Source organism: Mustelus asterias, chromosome 23, assembly GCF_964213995.1.
Source record: "Mustelus asterias chromosome 23, sMusAst1.hap1.1, whole genome shotgun sequence".
NCBI classification, from domain to species: Eukaryota; Metazoa; Chordata; class Chondrichthyes; order Carcharhiniformes; family Triakidae; genus Mustelus; species Mustelus asterias.
The window spans coordinates 48081981-48103859 of NC_135823.1; the positions used below are offsets into that span (position 1 = coordinate 48081981).

At 44.1% G+C, this 21879-nt stretch overlaps 1 protein-coding gene across 3 annotated transcripts in view; it reads right to left on the minus strand.

The window, feature by feature from the left end:
• Positions 1-505: 505 nt before the first annotated feature.
• LOC144510719 (SEC14-like protein 5) overlaps positions 506-21879 on the minus strand; it is a 36519-nt gene continuing 15145 nt past the window's right edge. For 2 of the 3 annotated variants that reach the window (XM_078240470.1, XM_078240468.1), the window contains exons 6-17: positions 20846-21086; positions 19905-20017; positions 15057-15086; positions 13828-14017; positions 12692-12780; positions 10996-11066; positions 10218-10389; positions 9250-9384; positions 8598-8735; positions 8040-8288; positions 5240-5415; positions 506-4585 (exon numbers count right to left, since the gene is read on the minus strand). In XM_078240470.1, coding sequence (XP_078096596.1) covers positions 4480-4585; positions 5240-5415; positions 8040-8288; positions 8598-8735; positions 9250-9384; positions 10218-10389; positions 10996-11066; positions 12692-12780; positions 13828-14017; positions 15057-15086; positions 19905-20017; positions 20846-21086 — 1710 coding nt within the window. In that variant the 3' untranslated portion in view covers positions 506-4479. The remainder of the gene's footprint in view (positions 4586-5239; positions 5416-8039; positions 8289-8597; positions 8736-9249; positions 9385-10217; positions 10390-10995; positions 11067-12691; positions 12781-13827; positions 14018-15056; positions 15087-19904; positions 20018-20845; positions 21087-21879) is intronic. The other variant, XM_078240471.1, reaches the window with a different exon arrangement.

The following is a 21879-nucleotide window of genomic DNA, read 5'->3' on the forward strand; positions in this document are numbered from 1 at the left end:
AAGTTGTGTAACTGCCTCTTTCACTGGTGGGCTTGGAGTCCTTCTGCAGTCTTTACCCTTGCCTCCTCCACATGTCGCCTCTATTGAAACTGCAGATCACTTGCTCGGCTGCCCCGTAGCTGTCCATTCATGTATAAATTTAGACAGTGAGTGGCTCAGTGTGTTGTCCTGTTGTGAGGAAGTTCAGAGCTAAGCCCAGATCTGTTCTACACTTGACATTGTATTTAACCCAATGGTACTGAGGCCAATCCACTCACCCAGCCTGCCTCACCCATCCTGACTGGCATCAGCACAGCCCAGGACTGTCGCTGGTTGGCATGTTCACCAGCTGTGTTCTCTATATCCTACGTTGCTCTTGTGTTTTTGGACGAATAAAACTTGTCACGCCGGCTGAATGTCATTCTCCTGCTGGTTTCGCTTTCTCCTCATCACAATGAGCAGAGTGTTCCCGAAACAAAAGTATTTATTTCCATCTTTACAGAAGTAACAGTTCTTGTCAGTTGTAAGGAATTATGAGGTCAATAATATCTCTTCCCCCTTCCAGTTAATTCTCAAGGTAAGGTGACAGTATTCCAATTAATAGGAAACATGAGCTCAGGCTGCTTGGATCCAGTGTCACCAGTTACAGGAGCCATTTGTTACAAGAGCTATTACCTTACAGTCAGGTCTCGCCAGGCTCTCAGAACCTTCAATTGTCACTTGCCTGGCAACTGAAGCTGTGTGTGTGTTTTATTCTATCGCTAATGCTGTAAAGGCTGCAAATACCAATCAGTGGAAAATGTGGAGGGAAATCAGAGACTTTAAAACATTTTGTGCTTCTAGGGTGATAAGAACCCTTTCCACATAGATAACCCTGTGCCAACGTCAAACAGTCGAAAGGCAAGTACAGCACGGGTTCGATACAGATGAAAGTTCTCTACACTGTCCCCATCAAACACACCCTGGACAGCTATAGCACAGGGTTAGATAAAGAGTACCATTCCCTCTATCCTTATCAAATTATATGCTGCTGTGTACTGTGCTGTCAGCCATTAGCAGCTGGGTGTAACCAGATTTCACACAAACCCTTACAGGCAACAAACTTGGTAGCTTTCAGCCCATGCTGTCTGAATCCTGGTCATAGAAGTAATGGCCGGTATCTAACCCACAGTGACATTCAATCCCTCAATAACAATGTTTAAAAGGCGAGTGGGGAGCTTCATCTTTGGCAATGACCTGGGCTGTAACAGGGGCTGAAGCTGGCTGAAAAGTGATAACAGTTATAATGAACACCTTCAAGCATACTGCACCTGTTTTGGAAGGGGTAGCAACACAAAGTTGTCCTATTCATGTATGTATCACCCGACACAAAGGGGTGATCCCAGGTGAGTAGCAGGTTTAGTTTTTCACGATGCTGGATCTGATAGAAACCAGTGCTGTTCCTTATTATATAACAAGGGTAGTGTGTTCCATCAGATTCCTGACTTCTGTCTTGACAGTGGTGGAGAGGCTTAGGCATGTCAAAATACCAAGCCTCTGACCTACCTCAAATAGCCCCAACCCTGTCAGACAGTATTAAAGGGAGACAGTGAGGTTTGCATGGAATTCAACATAGTTTCATTTAACTTAAACCCTCTAAAAGGAGGATTTTAACACATATATACATATATATTAAAATTGTACTACAGTACTTCAATAAAACTGATAACTAAAATGACCAGTAACTTTACATTTAAAATTTCAAAAACAATAATTCCCAAGGTTTAAATTTGTTAATTCTAACATTAGGCAAATACATAGAAAAACGTACACATCAAAAATATAGTTTGCCAGAGGTTCCTGTCCCAATGCGTACAGCAGCCTTGCATGTACGGAGTGCCGGGATAGGGATCACTCAGTCATAGGGATGCCCAAAGAGTCTGGGGAATCACATGTGAACTTTGAACCCCAGTTCCTTATAATTTGCAGAATTCTTAAGTTGCTGATATGAATAGATCTTGTTGTTTTGGTCTCGGATTCATCCACTGACTCATGGGCCCCTTTACAAATCCAAGCCTTTGACATTCAAGCCCACCCAAGGAAGTCCATTCCCCAAGAAATTATGCCCCAGTGGCTTAAATACAAGCTGGGTTCGAGGGTCGTTGGTTGGACATCCCTCCTCTGTAAGGCAGGCTGAAATTGTGCATTTACTAACACTGGTAAATATAGGACAGAAATTATTGCTAGTTTCTACCATAATAGCCCTTAAAGTGGAGATTCATTAATAAGCTGTGAAGAGGTATCAAAGAGGTCCAGAACTATCACACGAGTGCTGCTTCTCATTTTTAAGAGAATTCAGAATGAAGAATTTGTGGCCATCAGACCAGTCATAAATTAGGAAATGATAAGAGACGTGATCCTTACTCTGCTGAACAAATGGGTGCTATGCATTGACCAGAGGCTGCGCCGCTCGATATGTTACAGTAAAAGTGAGGTGATTCAGTGCTTAGAATACAGAAAACTTAATGGGAGTTGGTACAAGTGCAATAGCAGCTAACACGGGTCTGGGTTGTTTTATACCTGGAGCATGAGGTCAATGAGGAGGATGTTCAGAATTTGTGAAATCCTCAGCAGAGAATCAGGGGTTAAGAAAGCTAAAGGAATTTATTTTTTCTCCACCACCCAATTCCCCCCTCTACCCCCTGCCAATGCCAGCAGCGTCCCTGGTAACAAGTGACCCCAATCAACTGCAACCATCTCTGGTAGCAGTTTGCCCCAGAGGTGTGACTCCCCAATGGGGTTTTGCCCTGGCCTTTAGCAGTCTTCAGTTTAAAAATTTTAACATGATCTTCATTCAAACTTCAGAATGCAGTTGTAGATTTTAAAATCCATCTAATTGTAAATCAGGAGGCAGAGAGGTACTGTGTGCCTGGGTTATGGATATTCGAGGGATTGATACCATTCTGAGAGAGCTGGACCAATAAAAATTGAGGAGGACTAAGGAATGCCAATTGCAATTTAATGTGCCTAAGTCTAGGCCAATGCTTATAGAATTGGGAAACTCGGCATTTGTTATATGAGCAGACTTTATAGAATGGAGACAGTAGCTGATGCACCATTAACTCCCTGCCTACAGGCATAAGAAATAGGAGGAGCATTCAGCCTATAAAGCCTGCTTAGCCATTCAATAAGATCATGGTTGGTCTGATGGTGGCCTTGACTGCCACTTTCCTGCCTCTACTCTATAACCCTTGACTCCCTTGTAGACCTTAAATCTAACTAAGCCTTGAATATATTCAATGACCCAGTCTCCACTGCTCTCTCAGGAAGAAAATTATAACGACCAAAGAATGGGATGTCTAATTCGCACGCTGGTGTTTCTGATGTTCTTTTCTGTGAATGTCCCAGCGAGTGATGAACTTGGGAATACTGGTGAACCCAGTGAATACAGGCCCAACCTGTTCAACCTTTTCTCATTTTCTCTTCATCCCAGGAATCGACCTTCTCTGCTTTCATTACAAGTATATTTCTCCTTAAATAAGGAGACCAAAACTGTGGACAGTACCTAGGTGTGGTCTCGCCAACGCACTATGGAAGACTTCCTTACTTTTATACTCCATCCCCCTTGCAATAAAGACATCATAGGCACTTGGGGAAACTTATTATCCTAACTTTGCATAGATTATTCACATGTCTTGAATACTGAAGTGTGTTGGTGTGCTGCAGAAGGTTCAGTGAAGAGCAACCTGGATAACAATGGGACTAGAGTTCAACTGGTTCCCACCAGTGAAAATAAAATGGAGGGGGGGGGGGCACAGATGGTTATGATTTAGGTCTGTAAGATGCCAGGAGGAACGAGTAATTGGGAAGTTTGGAGTTTATTTAGTAAGGACAATGGGCCCAGAATGTAGGCCAGGAGGATAAAATTAATCAACGTCAAGTAAGTTCTGAATTAGAAAAAAATTCCTTGCAGCAAAAACAGTTAAAAATCTGGGTGAGTATCTTTAGGACAGGAAAGGTGGCTTTGTGCGTATATAGACAATCAAACACAGTATGATTTTCCGTCTGCAGGGGTAACTGTTGAATGGCTTCCATCCTAGACAATATTAAGTTAAATTGTAGGATTGGATTTTCTGAAGTTTTCCTGGATATGCTAACTGGGTTATGACGAGCTGATACCATGGATCACACTGCACTTGGGCCAGGGAAGATGAGCTAAAGGCCTCTTCTCCCCATTGTCCTTTCTGTCTGGAAGACTGTTCAAAGTTGTGTATTCAATACACAGTCTAAAGAGGTCACACTAGTGAAACATGTCCTTGTTACACAATATAGCAGACATCAAACCTCGAAATGCTGCACAATTTCCTGTGATATTATTGTACCGAAATGAGATGAGTGACAGGCTGTTGTTCAACTAGCACCCAAGCTGATGGGAGCAGCTATCATTGCACCTGGTCCTGAGGCAGTTGTAGTTCCCTGGTTCAGTGGCTTGTGACAAATGTGTTACAGTCCAAGGGCTTCCTATCTGGAAACATGTGAGCTGCCTTGAGACTGGCTGGAAGAGGTGGTGCCAGCACTGAGCTGTGAGAATCCACTCTGACAGGACTCCAGGCTAGTCATGGACCCCCTGTAAAGAGAAAGGGCAACTGTTAAATTGTGCGTCCTATTACTGCTCTTCTGCAGGTACCCCCAGTAATGCACCCAACTCACGAATGTGGATGGGTGCCATTCAGTCTCTCAGGCCTGTTCCGCCACACAGTGAGATCACAGCTGATAATCATCTGCCTTGGTTCTATATACTTTGATACCCTCGTCATTAGTTTTGGTGCACCAGTCTGGACCTAAGCAGGCTATTTGAGTATGAAAGGCTATACTGTTTTGGCATGCATGTGCACGCACCTACAGTAGGGGTGGGCCCCTGGAGGGCAAGCAGGAGCAGGAATCAGTTGGGATGATGCAGCCGTTGTGAACTCACGCTCGGGCTGTGGCTCGGAAAAACAAATTAATATAATTCTCTGCCTTTAAAGGTGACATGGCAACAGACATCAGTGGGGACACACCATCCCTCCATCCGAGAAGTTAAATCTGGCCCTCATTTTATTTAGGAACCACCCACTCATCAGATTTTACAAATTAAAGGACCCTGGTTCTGTCCTGTTGCTGCTTCTCTCTGTTTCCTGTCAGAACATCCTGACTGAAGCAGGATAGTTGTGAGGGCTTAGGGACTGGATAGGGAAATCCACATGTGTCAGCTGGAAGCAGAGGACAGACAGACACCCACCTGAAATCTTCCGACGCCAGCACCTCGGTGTAGAACATGATCTTGCACTTGTAGGAAGAGACTTGTAAAGAAGCCAGTACATCATCGACACGAGGGAGATTTGAGGAGCAAGACCAGGGACTGTGCATCTTCCACTGCAGGATGTAGAACCCAGGCCAGCGGGTCACATGTGAACCCTGAAGGCAAAAAACATTTGATCATGAGATCCCTTAACTGGCCGGATTATCATCACAATTTTAGAAAAATCCTCCATCCTGCCTCTGCATGCCAGCTGTGGCTTAGTGAGTATCACACTAACCCCAGAGTAATAAGGTTGAGGGTTCATGGCCTGCTCCAAAGACTTGAACCCATGATTCAGACTTGCATTCAATGCAGTCCATCTGTCTGTTATTAGCTGTAATATGCCAGGTACCATCAATGTTTCTCTATTTGAGAGGGTCAAATGATTACAGCGTGAGAGGCACCAGTCTGCAACAAGCACAATTGAACAGGAATATCGCCTCTCTCCTGCTCTTACAGTGCGCCATGGGTGTTTTGGAAGGACTAACAGGTGATTATCAACCAGTTTAGCCACAATGTGAAGGAGAGGCTGGATAGACTGGGACTTTTTTCCCTGGAGCATAGGGGGCTTAGGGGTGAGCTTATTGAAGTCAATAAAATAATGAAGGGCATAGATAAGGTCAATATCTTTTCCCAAAGATAGGACAGTCTAAAACTAGAGGGCATAGGTTTAAGGTGACAGGGGAGAGATACAAAAGGGTCCAGAGGGGCAATCTTCACACACAGGGTGAGTGTCTGGAACGAGCTGCCAGAGGTAGTAGTAGTAGTGGCAGGTACAATTTTGTCTTTTAAAAAGCATTTCGACAGTTACATGGGTAAGATTGGTATAGAGAAATATGGGCCAAATGTGGGCAATTGGGACTAGCTTAATGGTTAAAAACTGGGTGGCATGGACAAGTTGGGCCGAAGGGTTTGTTTCCGTGCTGTAAACCTCTATGACTCCTCCCATGGCCAACAAGTCCTAGAGCAGGACCTGAACCCAGAGCTTCTGGTTCAGAGGCAGCACTGCTACCCATTGGGCCACAAGACCACCTAGTGGCTTACTGAAAGAGAATCCAGAAAGGTTTTGATGCAGCTGAAGATGTGATGGGAGCAAGAAAAGGGCAGAATGGGGGGGAGATAAAGAGCAGCCAGTCTAGAATTCTGTCCCACTCCTTAAAAACCATGTTCTATCACAGCTTTGGGCCTCTACTCTAACAGTTTTTGATTTGGTGTCCTTTTTATTGATTATGCCTTAGGATTTTTTCTCTAATTTAAAAGAGTTACATAAATATGAGGTGTGCTGTTGTTGATGAGTAGTGTTTGGACTGAAAGGAAATTGAACTCCTTAGACTGAACCAGCCACTGAAACAAAATAGTTTAAATATTCATGTGAAACTGATGAGTGGGAATTCATCCGATACTTAAAGAAATGAGAAAAGTAATTGGAGTTATGGATGGAATTTTTCATTTAATTAAATCCTGGGATACTATATGAGGAGAATGGAAAATAGTTTAGGTTCCAATTATAGAACAGTTCCAATCATTGATTATTTTTAATTTGTAGCTTGCCAAACAGAAATGAAGTCCTTCAATTTTTGGGCTCATCAAGCTGACTGATATTAATGACAGAGAATGGAACATCTGTGAAGGTTATCCGACATCAACATTACACAGGACAGGTACAACACAAGTTACGCATACAGCAAAAATACTTCTACATTGTCCCATCCAACACACCTAGGACAGGTACAACACAGGCTAAATACAGGGTAAAGCTCCTTCTGCACTGTCCCATCAAATACTCCCAGGACAGGTACAGCATGGGGTTAGATATAGAGTAAAGCTCCCTCTGCACTGTCCCACCCAACACTCCCAGGACAGGTACAGCATGGGGTTAGATACAGAGTAAAGCTCCTTCTACACTGTCCCATCAAACACTCTCAGGGAAGGTACAGCACGAGGTTAGATACAGAGTAAAGCTCCCTCTACACTGTCCCATCAAACACTCTCAGGGCAGGTACAGCACAGGATTAGATACAGAATAAAGTTCCCCTTGCACTGTCCCATCAAACACTCTCAGGGCAAGTACAGCACGAGGTTAGATACAGAGTAAAGCTCCCTCTACACTGTCACATCAAACACTCTCAGGGCAGGTACAGCACAGGATTGGATACAGAATAAAGTTCCCCTTGCACTGTCCCATCAAACACTCTCAGGGCAAGTACAGCACGGGGTTAGATACAGAGTAAAGCTCCCTCTGCACTATCCTATCAAACCATCTCAGGGCAGGTACAGCATGGGGTTAGGTACAGAGTAAAGCTCCCTCCACATTGTTCTATCAAACGCTCCCAGGGTTCAGCACAGAAGGTTAGAATTCAGGAGAGTTTTGCTTGGTCTAAATGTTAAATTTAGCGGGGTGGCACGGTGGCATAGTGGTTAGCACTGCTGCCTCCCAGCGCCAGGGATTCGGGTTCAATTCCCGCTTGGGTCACTCTGTGTGGAGTTTGCACCTTCTCCCTGTGTCTGCGTGGGTTTCCTCCGGGTGCTCCGGTTTCCTCCCACAGTCTGAAAGACCTGCTGTTTAGGTGCATTGACCCGAACAGGCTCCAGAGTGTGGCGACTAGGGGATTTTCACAGTAACTTCATTGCAGTGTTAATGTAAGCCTTACTTGTGACTAATAAATAAATAAACTTTAAATGTTATGTTACTAGTTTTACTAGAATGCAAAGGGACTGATGCACAGCCCCAGAAACGGACCTGGACACTCTCTCCTTCCCGACAGATGAGTGGTGTTTCTGTTGGGCTGTAGTCCACACCCAGCACCCAGCTCTTCTCTATCAGCTGCACATTATTTCCACCGGGGAGGGGAACCAGTGGGCTATTCGAATCCTTGCGACTGATCTGAGGCGCCTGCTTGGAATGGAAGATGTTAAACACCACATCGCCCTTCAGAATGTCAAAATCCCAGGTGATAACGGACGACGCCTCCAGAATCTCAATCGACTTCTGTGAAACAAAGCAAACTGGATTGAAAGCTAAGCCTGAGGGAGAAAGCAGAGCTGGGGTAAAGATAGAGAGTTGTGCCAGACCAACCTGGGGGAAGTAGGTGCGAACTTGGTGCCATGTACTGTCCAAGGGTAGAGTTCCTAATCATTCTGCAGTGTAAATATTATGCGCTGTATAACTGTGCAGAGTAACTATTTATTTAACTGGATAAGGATTATTCAGTGTAACTGTGTGCAGTTACTGTTTATTCAGCGGAGCTAATTGCAGGACAGAATCACACGGTGTGCACTGTTAATGGTGACTCCGTACCTCATGTGGGGCTCCTTTGAAGATGGTGGCTGACTGATAAATGGTTTCTGTCCAGAGTTTGATTTGATCTGCGTTTTCTAGCATTTCCTCTGTCTGGTACAAGGACTTGGGAACCATTCCTCCTTCTGGGATATTACACTGTGAATGGAAGCAAGAAAATAGACATGATTGACAAAATGTCACAATCAAGCACACCCTTCTCACAGTCCAGGTACGTTCTACCAGCCCATTTACCCTCTGACCACAGTTGATGTACACTCTCCCATACCATGGACTCCAGCCAGCTGCTCCAAACCAGAACAAAATGAAACAAAAACAGAAAATGCTGGAAAATCTCAGCAGGTCTGACAGCATCTGTGGAGAGAGAATAGAGCCAATATTTCGAGTCAAGATGACCCTTCATCACAGCTTCCAGCATCCGCAGTATTTTGCCTTTATCAGAACGAAATGAAATTATTTTAAAGGTGGCACTGTTGAAAGGTTTCCACCGTTAGTGCGTTACTGCCACAGAGAGCATTTTTTAACATCATGCCTTACACAGCCTGAACTGCACCCCACTCCGCCCTCACCATCCTCAATATCAGCCCCCCCACCCCACCCCAGCACCACCTACCCACTGCTCTGACTGACCCTCCACACCAGCACCTCTTACCAGGCAGTCTCCACCCAGGAAATCAGGAACAATCTCTTTGTCGATATAATCGATGAGCCCTCCCATGCCCTGGTAGTTGTTGCCACTGTAGATGAGGAATTTCTGACGTGTGTTCTCGTTGATGAATGGATTGACCTGAAGAACACAGAATCAAGAGGTGGATGTCAGGCTCTCTGTCTGGTACTAGGGTATCCACCCAAACGCACAGAGTTCAGGGTAGTCCAGGCCACTCTGCCTTTCTCTATTCATTCTCGGGATGTGGAAGTCACTGACAAGTCCAGCATTTATTGTTTGTCCCTTAGTCATCCTGAGCACGATTCAACCAAGTGATTTGCTCGACACTTCAGAGAGTAATTAAGAATCAACCACATTGGTGTGAGACTGGAGTCACATTTTGGCCTGAATCGGATAGGAGTCAACAGGTTTCTTTCCCAAATTAACTTTGTTAATGAGTTGAGCTTTTACAGCAATCTAAAATATTTCATGGCTGCTTTTGGTGGGAGCAGCTTTTTACTGGTAGATTTGTAAAAGTGAATCCAATATTATCAAACTGGTATGGTGGGATATGATCTCACATTGTCTGGATTACTAGTCTTGCAAAACAGAACCACATTGTTACTGTTACCACAAGTCAGATGCTGTGGCCGTGATATGTGGCATTTAAACCTGTATGAAAGCAGCTCAGACTGTACACACAGAAAATTTCAGGATTGATCCCTGGTCTTTTAGGGTTAGCTGAACTCGGATAACAATCCTGGTCCAGAGAGGGAAAAATCAGCCAAGGGTCCTGCTGCTACCCAGTGATGGCTGCTGGTGATTTGGTGTTTGGATATTGAGTGGGGACAGGCTTCCACTGCCCAGTTGTCACCATCTGGGCTCTAATGAATGGGCACTTGCTGGATGTACAGGGGGGGTCACAGGGAGTCAAACTAAGGAATGGGTAAGAGCAGCATCAGTTTTTGACTCACCAGCGTCCAGAGGACAGGAAACACTCTCGGTGCCCTGAGAATCAGAAGTCGGCCTAGCGTCTCAGGATAGTTTGCTTCCACCACTTCGATGATCCTCAGCAACGCTTTCACTCCCGGCCGCCACAGATGCCTCATGTTCAACCCTTCTAGGTCAACCAGGCAGGTCCACGATCTGTCCATTCAATCAAATACTAGAATTACTCACAGACCCATTGTCTGAAGCAACAGCAGATCGACAATTGGGAAGCTGACAAATCAAGGTTTCATCCATTCTAGCTGTTGTCTTGTGCAGATCTTTATGGCTCTGCTCTTTCACCCAGGCCTCTTCCCCTTTTTCCCAGTCTCTTCTGCCTCTGCCTCTGCCCTACTGCCCCAGCCTATCATCCTTGTACCCTTCCTGTCCCAATCCTTCTCCCTGTACCGCCATTGTTCCAGCCTATCCCATCCCGATCCCTCCTGTCCTAGCCCCCTCCCAACTGTCTCTCCAGTCTTGGTGAATTGTCACCACAATCAGTCGCCATCAAACTACATTGACTCTCTCACCGAGCACCCACCTCCAGATCTCTCTGACTCAAATCTTAATTTCATAACCAGGTAACTATACACAGGGCATGCTTGGAAGAAGGAAAGAAGGGGAACGCGATTGTGAGTGAATAAGCGAGAGTGAGAATGCTTGTGGAACTGTATCCCAGCAAGAGGCAACACCTCCAGGAACAGTGTGGTGATAAACAGGTAGAGAGAAGGAGAAGGCATTGCCGGTGTCTAATACTTCACTAACGTGATTGGGCGGCCGAAGACTTTGGTGTTCTCTTCACATCTCTTCTGTCCATCCTCATTGATTGACAGAACCTGGAGAGAAAGGATGAGCTTTTAGTGATGCCAACTGCACAGGGCGAGTGCTGAGAATTGCCCGCCTGTCAGTGAACCTGTGGTCCATAACTGGAGATTTGTGAGTCTGACCCAATTGCACCAATCTGCCTAATGACACCAAAATGCCCATCTTATAAGTACATGTTGCTCTGGCCACAGGTATTAGAGAAAACAAATCTACATCTAACCATCATTAACACAATGAACAGAAAGAGAGCTTTACTCACCCGCCTCCTCACCAACTAACAACAACCAATTGCACTTCTGTAGTGCCTCAATGTAATTAAACAGTTCTATATTGATATAGTGCCTCAATGTAATTAAACAGTTCTGTATTGATATAGTGCCTCAATGTACCAAAACAGCCCAGGGAACCTCACTGGTGCAATTATCAATCAATATTTGACACCGAGCCACATAAGAACATATTAGGTTTGGTGGCAGAGGTAGGCTTTAAGGAACCTTTTAAAAGGAGGAAAGAGGTCGAGAGTCAGAGAATTCAGAAGGGAATTCCAGGGCTTGGGACTTTGGCAGCTGAAGATGCAGCCAGCAATAGTGGAACAACTGAAAACGGGATGCTCAGGAGGCCAGAACTGGAGGGCTGCGGGGCTGGAAGGCTTTACAGAGATAGGGAGGGGTGAGGCCATGGAGGGATTTTAAAACAAAAGATAGGACCTTTAAAATCAAGCCCAGGAACCAGCCTAGCTCAGTGAGCACAGGGATGATGGGGGAATAGGACTTGGTACAAGTTAGGACAGGGGGCAACAGAGTTTTGGAAAGTGTTTATGGAGGGTGAAAATGGGACACTGACCAGGAGAGTGTTGGAATAGTTACATTGGACACATTCAGTGATTCTTCTCACTAATTTTGAATTCTGAACAGAAACCCAGAGCAACAGAGAGAAGCTGAACATCTGGTTCAATAAATAAAATAAAGAAGTCTTTGCAGTAAGTGAGGTCTGTTGATGAACTGGTCATGTTACTGGACTAATGATCTAAACCACGTGAGTTTCAATCCCATCATAAACTTTCATCCAGTTTAAAGAAAAATCTGTGTTTAGTTAGTGATTTATATCAGTCTTGCGAGGACATGCAGGCCAGATTAACCAGAATGATAATGAGATTAATAGGGTTAAATTCAGAGGACAGATTGTACAGACTGTGCATGTATTCCCATGAATCTTGAAGATTAAGAGATGATCTAATTGAAGTGCTTAAAATGACCGAAATATTTAATTGAGCACATAGAAGCTATTTCCTCTGGTGGGAAACCAAGGGCCATAACCTTAAAATTAGAGCCAGGGTATTCAGGGACTGTGTCAGGAAGCACTTCTTCACACAAAGGGTAACGGAAATCTGGAATCTCCCTCTGTAAAAAAGCTGAGGGGGTTAGTTTGAAAATTTTTGAAAATGGAGATTGATGATGTGTTGTTAGGCGAGGGTATTAAAGCTGAATAGAGTTAAGATTAAAAACAGTCACAATCTAATTGAGTGGTAGAAGAGACTCGAGGAGTTGAATGGTCTCCTTGTGTTCCTATGCTCTACTGAACAACGCTGGCCGCGGATTATTGAGCACTTGAAGCGGAGCGTCGCTGATTGACTCACGTGTCGTAGAATGGCCTCCTCCCCCACAGCTTTCAGGAGCCCCTTTGTGTCCATCTGTCCCAGGCGCAGGATGTAAAGTGGCCGGCCATCTTGGTCAATGGAAAAGAAGGAAATCAAGATTTGTGTTCAAAGCTGCAGCCCCAACACAAGATCCCAAAACTGATGGGTCACCAGTAGCCCTCTGTATTACCTACAGAGGCTGTTCCAGCTGCCAGGTAGATATCTGAGCAATGGGTTAACTGGGCTCGTTATGCCAGTGGTTGTGTGGTTTCCTTTAGTTTGATTGCCTGTGGGGGTGGAAGAGGAACTACGCAGAATTTCTTTCCTCCATTGGTCAAAGGGTTTTCCCATTTTCTGCTGCCTGCAAAAGCTGTATGATTGGTGCCGTGGTGAGGGTGTACAGATTGAACCATATTGCAATGGGACAGGCTAGACGGACCAAGCTCCTCAATCCTGTCCTCGCACTTCCATTAATGAAAGCTGTACCTTTCAATGAAACCCACAGCACATAGAACCAGTCAAACATAACACTTGGCCGTCACTCCTCTTGCACACAGACCCTCGCTGGGGTCGGCTCTGATGATGTGGAATCCTGAGGGATGCATCAGGAGACTTGTGCGTGACATCAAAGCCTGCAGCCTGACAAGAAGGCAGCCAAAACCCCATTCTATGCTTAGCAACTGAACAAAACAAACACTCGTTCAATTGACGGAAAAACCACAATCTGTGGGTAAAGAAAGGTAAAGTTTGTTTATTAGTCACAAGTAGGCTTACATTCACACTGTAATGAAGTTACTGTGAAAATCCCCTAACCGCTGCACTCCAGCACCTGTTCGGGTACACTGAGGGAGAATTTAACATGGTCAATGCATCTAACCTGCACATCTTTGGACTGTGGGAGGAAACCGGAGTGCCCGGAGGAAACCCACACAGACACTGGGAGAATATGCAAACTCCATAGCAGTTAACATCCTGAATCCATGATCGATTAATAATCTGAATCCTCCCACAGCCCATTAGTCACCATGAGAGTGGAATCATATCCAGGACCTCAATGTGCAAGTTGAGCCCAGGAGCAAGCATGAGCATTGATCAAAGACTGGCTCCCAGTTAAAGTAATGAACCTGAAGAATTACCTCTGTCATGATAGTGCCAGCCTCCTGTATAATAGTTGACGAGCACCTGTGGGGGTCTCCACACCTCGAGAATATAGTCCACCTGGTATTGTTTGCGCCAGGTAAGTGACAGACATAAGATCTCTCGCGCCTTGTCAATATTGAAATCCCGAGCTCGCAGGAAACGCAGAATGTGTTCATCTTTCGGTATCTGAAAAACACAACAGGTTCTGTTATCACTGGCTTCACAGCATTTACATCAGTGGCTGGAGCTTGCAAGCCAGCCCTGTTCGTGCCAGTATTCATAAAGACACACTAGCTCCTACTCCATTTCCACCTGTAATCTCAGGTGAAGAGAAACAATGCATTTAGACCAGCATTCACTGAACAGGTGAGCTTCATGTACACCAGCACTCAGTCTATATGCTAGTACTGCCCTTCCATTATTACAGATGAGGAAATCCATTTGGTCCAGTCAAGTCATCCTTCCATTGAAACCTAGAGCTCTTTGCATAGAAAGTCTGACCCAGAAGGGTTGTCACTAACAAATCTTTGGAGTCTGTGCTTTGAAAGTGCTTCACACTTGAACTCCAACCTGTCCTTCTGCAAAATATTATTCATTTCAATTCAGTGACTCTGAGGCAAGGTTTGGAGTAGGCAAGTCTCAATCTTTCCTGATTGGGATTAGTTTAGAAGCTGCTTGTCCTTTCCTCTGGAATTCCCATCATGTTTAAAGGAACAGATTACTCAAATGCCACTGCAAACACATGCAGATCATTCAAATTATCACACGTGTGACTGTAATGTGCATGTTAGAACATATGGGTGTATGCATGTTTTTAGTGTGTGTGTAAGGATTGAGTGCTCCATGTGTGCTCATTTTCCTGAGTGAATGCATGTTTTAAAGATGATGGTGTGGCCATCTTTGGGAAGAGATTCAAATAAATAGTCTATGTCCTCCTGATGACCAACAAATGAGACACAAAGATAAATGAGAGGCCAAATGTAAAGATGTCCATCCAGATCATTAACTTTTATCCAGTAAGGCAATAAGGCAAATTCATGAAGAGAATTAAACTTAAGAAATATGGTTACCCTGGTTACAAGTTGATGACAGCATGTCAAAAAGCTGTTGACTGGAGGACACATGACAATTATATTTGAATCCATCTTCCTGATATCACACACTAGCCCTACTAGGCAATGCTAAACTCTCACTCGCGCTGACATGCACACACAGCAAATATTACCTTTTCTGGCTTCCAATCACCTGCCTCAGACTATAAAGAGCACAAAAAAAGATATGACTTGAAGTGCAGCACTTGACTGAGATACAAGACAGCATTCCATAATGAATTCACACATGGCATTGCGCAGTCTTCATAAAACAATCTCGAGACACAATCCATTGGTGTACTCACATCCAGCATCTTCAGGCAGTAGGATCTCAATCCTGCTGAAGCAAGTAAATTTCTGGAAAGTTTGCAATGATTCAGGAATCATTTGTGGAGAGAATGTCTATTCCAAATACTCACAAACCTAATAAGGATCCCAACCATTTGTCAGGAATTTTATTCTTCTGTCCATCTCAAAACCCAGAGATGGTTTTAACTCCAGGATGGAGGTGGAAGTGGTCAAACTCCCCTAAAGCAGGCTCAACAAAGACCTCTGCATCAGCCGCACAGTCATCACAGTGATATATACATTTATCCTGCCATTTCTAGATCTTGGTCCTACCTCTAAGAAAAACCAAGAACACACTGTTGGAATATACTTTCCAGTCAACTAAGATTCAGGGGCCAAAAGAGAAAGTGCTGGAAAATCTCAGCAGGTCTGGCAGCATCTGTCATTTCTATGCCTTTTAGCTTTGACAAAGGGTCGTCTGGACTCGAAATGTCAGCTCTTTTCTCTCCTTACAGAGGCTGCCAGACCGGCTCAGATTTTCCAGCATTTTCTCTTTTGGTTTCAGATTCCAGCATCCGCAGTAATTTGCTTTTAACCAAGATTCAGGACCCAATTTCTTTATGTATGAGATATCCAAGTGTTTCCAGCTCCATTCGATCCATGTTAGATAACCAGACCTATCTTACTTGCCTGTAAAATGTCCAGAGCCAATTTCAACATTACACTATATATCCAAACTCTATCTGTGTATGAGGAACCCCAAACCCATTCTATCTGTGCACTTGGAGAACTAGACGGTAAAAGTAAAATAGTGTGGTTATATCCTAATGACTGCTTCACAGCCAACAAAATATTTTAAAAATGTAATCACTGTTTGAGTGTAAAAGAGGAGGAGGCATTGCATTATTAGTTAAGGAGTCAGTTACTGCAGTGAGGAGAGATAATATATTGGAGGGAGCATCCAATAAAGCTTTGTGGGTAAAGCTTAGGAATAAAAAAGGGCAGCCACATTGTTAGATGTTTATTATAGACCTCCAGATAGTCAGAGGGATATTGAGGAGCAAATATGTGCTCAGTTTGTGGAGGTGTGTAAAAACAATAACAATAGGGTTATTAGGTGATTTTAACTTTCCCAACATTAACTGGGATATACACAGTGTTAAGGGCTTGGATGGAGTAGATTTCTTGAAATGTGTACAGGAGAACTATTTAAATCAATATATGGAGGGTCCAACAAAGGAGGGAGCTGTGCTGGACCTGATTCTGGGGAATGAAGCCTGACAGGTGGTTTAGGTGGTGGTGGGGAGCATTTTAGTGATAGCGATCACAACATGGTACAATTTAAGCTTGTTATGGACAAGGAAATTGACAAGCTGCAAAAAAAAGTTTTGGATTGGGGGAGAGCAGATTTTAGTGAAATAAGACGGGATCTGGCCAAGGTAGACTGGGAACAGCTACTAATGGGAAAATCTACAGAAGGGCAGTGGGGGACATTCAAAAAGGAAATGGTAAGGGTGCAAGCCCAGCATGTTCTTTCTAAGGTGATAGGTAGGAAGATCAAGCTAAAGAGAGCCATAGATGACCAGTGATATTCAGGATGCAATGAGAAGGAAAAGAAAGGCTTTTAAAAAGTACAAGGGGAGCAAATCAGTGGAGGCATTAGTGAGGTATAGAAAGTGCAGGGTGGAGCTTAGGAAAGCAATTAGGAATGCAAAGAGGGGATATGAGAAAGCTCTAACTGGTAAAAGTAGGGAAAATCCCAAGATATTCTATAAGTATGTCAATGGGAAGAGGATAACCAGGGAAAGAGTAGGGCCCATTAGGGATGAAGGGGCAATCTGTGGGTGGAGCCAGAGGACATTGGTAGAGTGTTGAATGAATACTTCACATCCGTCTTCATCCAAGAGAATGAAGATGAAAGTATGGAATTCGGGGAGAGGGACTGTGAGGTTCTTGAGCAAATTTACATAGGGAAGGACAAGGTATTGGAGGTGTTGGCAGCCTTAAAAGTGGATAAATCTCCAGGTCCAGATGAATTGTGCTCTAGGCTGTTGCGGGATGCAAGGGAGGTGATTGCAGGAGCTCTGACCTAAATGTTAAATTCCCCTCTGGCCATGGGGGAAGTCATGATGTGGAGATGCCGGCGTTGGAGTGGGGTAAACACAGTAAGAGGTCAAACTCAATTTACAGAATAATGATTGGAATGCTAATCAAGCTAATCAATGCTAATACAGCTAATCAAGTCTTAAAGGTACAGACAATGTGAGTGGAGAGAGCATTAAGCACAGGTTAAAGAGATGTGTATTGTCTCCAGACAGGACAGCTAGTGAGATTTTGCAAGTCCAGGCAAGTTGTGGGGGTTACAGATAGTGTGACATGACCCCAAGATCCCAGTTGAGGCCGTCCTCATGTGTGCGGAACTTGGCTATCAGTTTCTGCTCAGCGACCCTGCGGTGTCGTGTGTCAGGGGAAGTGCCAGATGACTGGAGAACGGCTAATGTGGTTCTGCTATTTAAGAAGAGTTGCAGAGATAAACCAGGGAACTACAGACCAGTGGGTCTCACAACAGTGGTAGGGAAACTATTAGAGAAACTTCTGAAGGAGAGCATCTATCTCCACTTGAAGAGGCAAAGCTTAATCAGGGATAGTCAGCATGGCTTCATCAGAGGGAGGTCATGCCTAACAAATTTGGTTGAATTTTTTGATGGGGTGACCAGGTGTGTAGAGGAAGGTAGTGCAGTCAATGCAGTTTATATGGATTTCAGCAAAGCCTTTGACAAGGTGCCACATGGGAGACATGTAAAGAAGGTAAATTCACATGGGATACAGGGTAATTTGATAAAGTGGATTCAAAATTGACTCAGTTGTAGGAGGCAGAGAGTGATGACAGAAGGCTGCTTTTGTGACTGGAAACCAGTGTCCAGTGGTGTACCACAGGGATCTGTGTTGAGATCTCTATTATTAGTCATTTATATAAATGACATTGATGACTATGTGGGGGATAGGATTAGTAAATTTGTGGATGACACAAAGATTGGATGGGTGGTTAACAGTGAAGCGGCGTGTCTTGGGCTACAAGAAGATATAGATGGAATGGTCAAATGGACAGCTCAGTGGCAGATGGAATTTCACCCTGAAAAGTGTGAAGTGATACACTTTGGAAGGAGTAATTTGACAAGAAAGTACTCAATGAATGGTAGGACACTAGGAAGTTCTGTGGAACAAAGGGACCTTGGCACGTTTGTCCACAGATCTCTGAAAGCAGAAGGGCATGTTAGTAGGGTGGTGAAAAAGGCATATGGGACATTTGCCTTTATCAATTGAGGCATAGATTACAAAAGCAGGGAATTCATGTTGGAGTTGTGTAGAACTTGGTGAGGCCACAGCTAGAGTTCTGTGTGCAGTTCTGGTCACCACATTATTGGAAGGATGTGATTGCAATGAAGGGGCTGCAGAGGAGATGTATCAGAATTCTGCCTGGGATGGAACATTTAAGTTATGAAGAGGGGTTGGATAGGCTTGGGTTGTTTTCATTGGAGCAGAGAAGACTGAGGGGCAACTTGATCGAGGTGCACAAGATTATGACTGACATGGACAGAGTGGATAAGGAACAGCTGTTCCCCTTAGTTGAAGGGTCAGTCACGAGGGGACATAGGTTCAAGGTGAGGGATGGGAGGTTTCGGGGGAATGTGAGGAAAAATGGTTTTACCCAAAGGGTGGTGACAGTCTGGAATGTGCTGCGAGGATGGTAGAGGCGGGTTGCCTCACATCCTTTAAAAGGTATCTGGATGAGCACTTGGCACATCATAACATTCAGGGCTATGGGCCAAGTGCTGGCAGATGGGATTAGGTGGGAGTTCAGGTGTTTCTAATGTGTCAGTGCGGAGTTGATGGGCCAAAGGGCTTCTTCTGCTCTGTATGATTCTATGACTCTATACAGGAATCGTGGCAGTCAATGTGTGCACAGCAAGATCCCACAAGGAGAATGAGATAAATGATGAGCTCAATAGTATTCCCATTGGAATTGTGCACTAAAGTGACTGATGATCTTAGCCTGTCCATGAAAAAGAAGGTTCTGACAAATAGGCAAGATTCTGCAACAAGGCAATGACTAGTGGGAATCTGTTAGGTATCCCCTTTCTTTTACACTTCTCACAAATGGCATGGACAATAAAACAATAGCATTTACTGATGACACCAAGCTCTGTGCTCAAGTGATGAGTAGAAGAGTCAATGCATTCAAAGGGAACTGGACTAATTCAGAGGAAGGATTATGGAATGGGCTGGCTCTTTAATAGATAGAAATATTGAGTACAAACTGATCCACAACACAGCAGGAAAATACAACCACACGTAGACAATACTTGGGTCTCTGCTGCCAAACATGTGAAAGGAATAATGTGTGGGTGACGAGTGACAACTCACTTGAATATCTAAGGAATGGAATGCAATTCTCAGTGAGGATAATCAACACTGAGGATAATATTCAGGAAACCTGACTATCCGGCTACACAAAATATTTTAACTCATTGCTGAAGTCACCTTTGAAATGCAGCACCCACCTTCCCCAGGTCAAAATGTCAACTCTAAAACGAATCAGCTTCACTCACTCTCCAACTAATCTCGGTCTTGTTTTATTGGATTGACTTATGTTAAACATGGATTATTTCACCCTTGAACTGCCCATCACGTACCTTGCCCTTGTGTGTTTCCTGGAGCCACTGTCGAAGCTGGATCAGGCAGCTCTCTTGCATGGGGGTCAGTTGCCCCAGATACCGCTCGATGTAATCAGCATCGAGCTTATCAGCTGAAAAACACACGAATAAACCCAATGTTGACTGTTGTTATTGAAGAACTCAATAGCCAATGCCACTCATTGAGATCTATGCACAATAAAGCACTCATGTCTCATCTCTCGATTCCTTTTAAATGGCAAAAAATAGGCCAAAGTAGAAAGCTGTGGGGACAGCTGAGAGACAAGGCTTGAAGCTAATTAGGCCACTTGGGACAGTTTACCGCTTTGACCTAACCACTGGTCATTTCAACTGACTTCTCTCCTACTTTCTTCTCTATCTGCTGATCCCCAACATAAAGCACCTTGGAGCACTCTTCGTAAATGAAAAGTTTTTAAAGCTTAGGAACGATAAAGGAGTGGGAATAATTGGATAACTCTTTCGAAGAGGTGGCACGAACATGATAGGCAGAATAGCCTCAATTTGAGTTGTATTAGTCTATGAAGTTGTTGTTTCATTAGGATACACACTGTCTACTTCAGATCAAGCTGACTTCCTAGTTGACTAATGTCTTTAAGGAAGGTCAGCATACTCAAACACAGGGATTATTGCTTGTGTATATCACTGCCAACGTGATGGGTGTCCCACCATTAATCTCCCTCCAGGAAAGCAATGGTGAATGATTCATACCATTAACAAATTTCTATCTCGATTGGATCACATACCAACTGACATTATTTCAAAGTTGGAAAGACCAAGATTGCCCCACTCTTCTGCAATGATAGCAATCAGCCCTGTGGTTCTCCATAAGCATTAAATTAACTTGATTCTGTTTTATATATATATATATAAAAACAGCCAGGGAAGAGAAGGAGTCATACCTGATGTTTGCAGAAACTTACCATCTGCTATTGCGGCCTGTGTTTCCTGCCCACACTGGCTGGTCAATGGTTCTTTGGTACTGCTGTGTGCCAGATCCTCTGATGGCTCTACCCTGAGATCCAGCACTGGTGCTAGTACTGGTTGCCTGGACTCTGGCACTATCTCTACTCTGGCAACAGTCGCACGGGGAGTCCAGCGGGGAATATGTCGGATACCCTGTGCAGTCAGCTCATTCAGATAATGTTCAATAACTTCTTTACCCTGAAACATAACAGAATTGATTGCATAGTGCCTTACATTTCAGAAAGACTTAGACCAGCAGCACTGAAGCACTTTGGACAAGAGCCACTTAGCACCAAACCAAGAGAAAGCATTTTCCGACCAGCTTCTCACTTAATTTACGAATAGCTCATTTGTTATATCAACTCAGTGGGTAGCACTCTGAGTCAGAAGCTAGAGAATTCAAGTCCCACTCCAGGATTCAAACTTCTAATCTAGGCTGATGCTCCATTGCATTACTGAGGGGATGCTGCACTGTGGGAGCTGCGGTGTTTTGAGTGAAACATTAAATGAAGACCACATATGCCCTCTCAGGTGGACATAAAAGTGATAGCTTCAAAGTAGAATATGGAAGTTCTCCCCAGCATCCTGGATGAGATCTATCCCTGAAGCAACACCACTAAAATAGATTCACTGATCAGCCATTCATTTGGGATCTTGCTGTGTCCAATCTGGCTGCCAAGTTTGCCTGCGTTATAACAATTTTTATTGCTATCATGCCTTTAATGTAGAAAAACATCTGCAGTGTAGGCATCCGGATAAAAATATGTTGGCACTTCAAAAAAAGTAATTTATCGTCGTAAGGTGCGTTGGAAATCTCTGATGATGGATTAAGATGTTATTTAATGCAAGCTCTTCATTAATATTAAATTACCAGATGGGAAGTTTATTAAAATGATTACAATTTCACACTCCTCGGTCTTTTAGTGGCTGAACTGACCACCCAGTGAAGCTCTGAACCATGCAGGGTAAGGCAGGTTAGACTCACAGACTG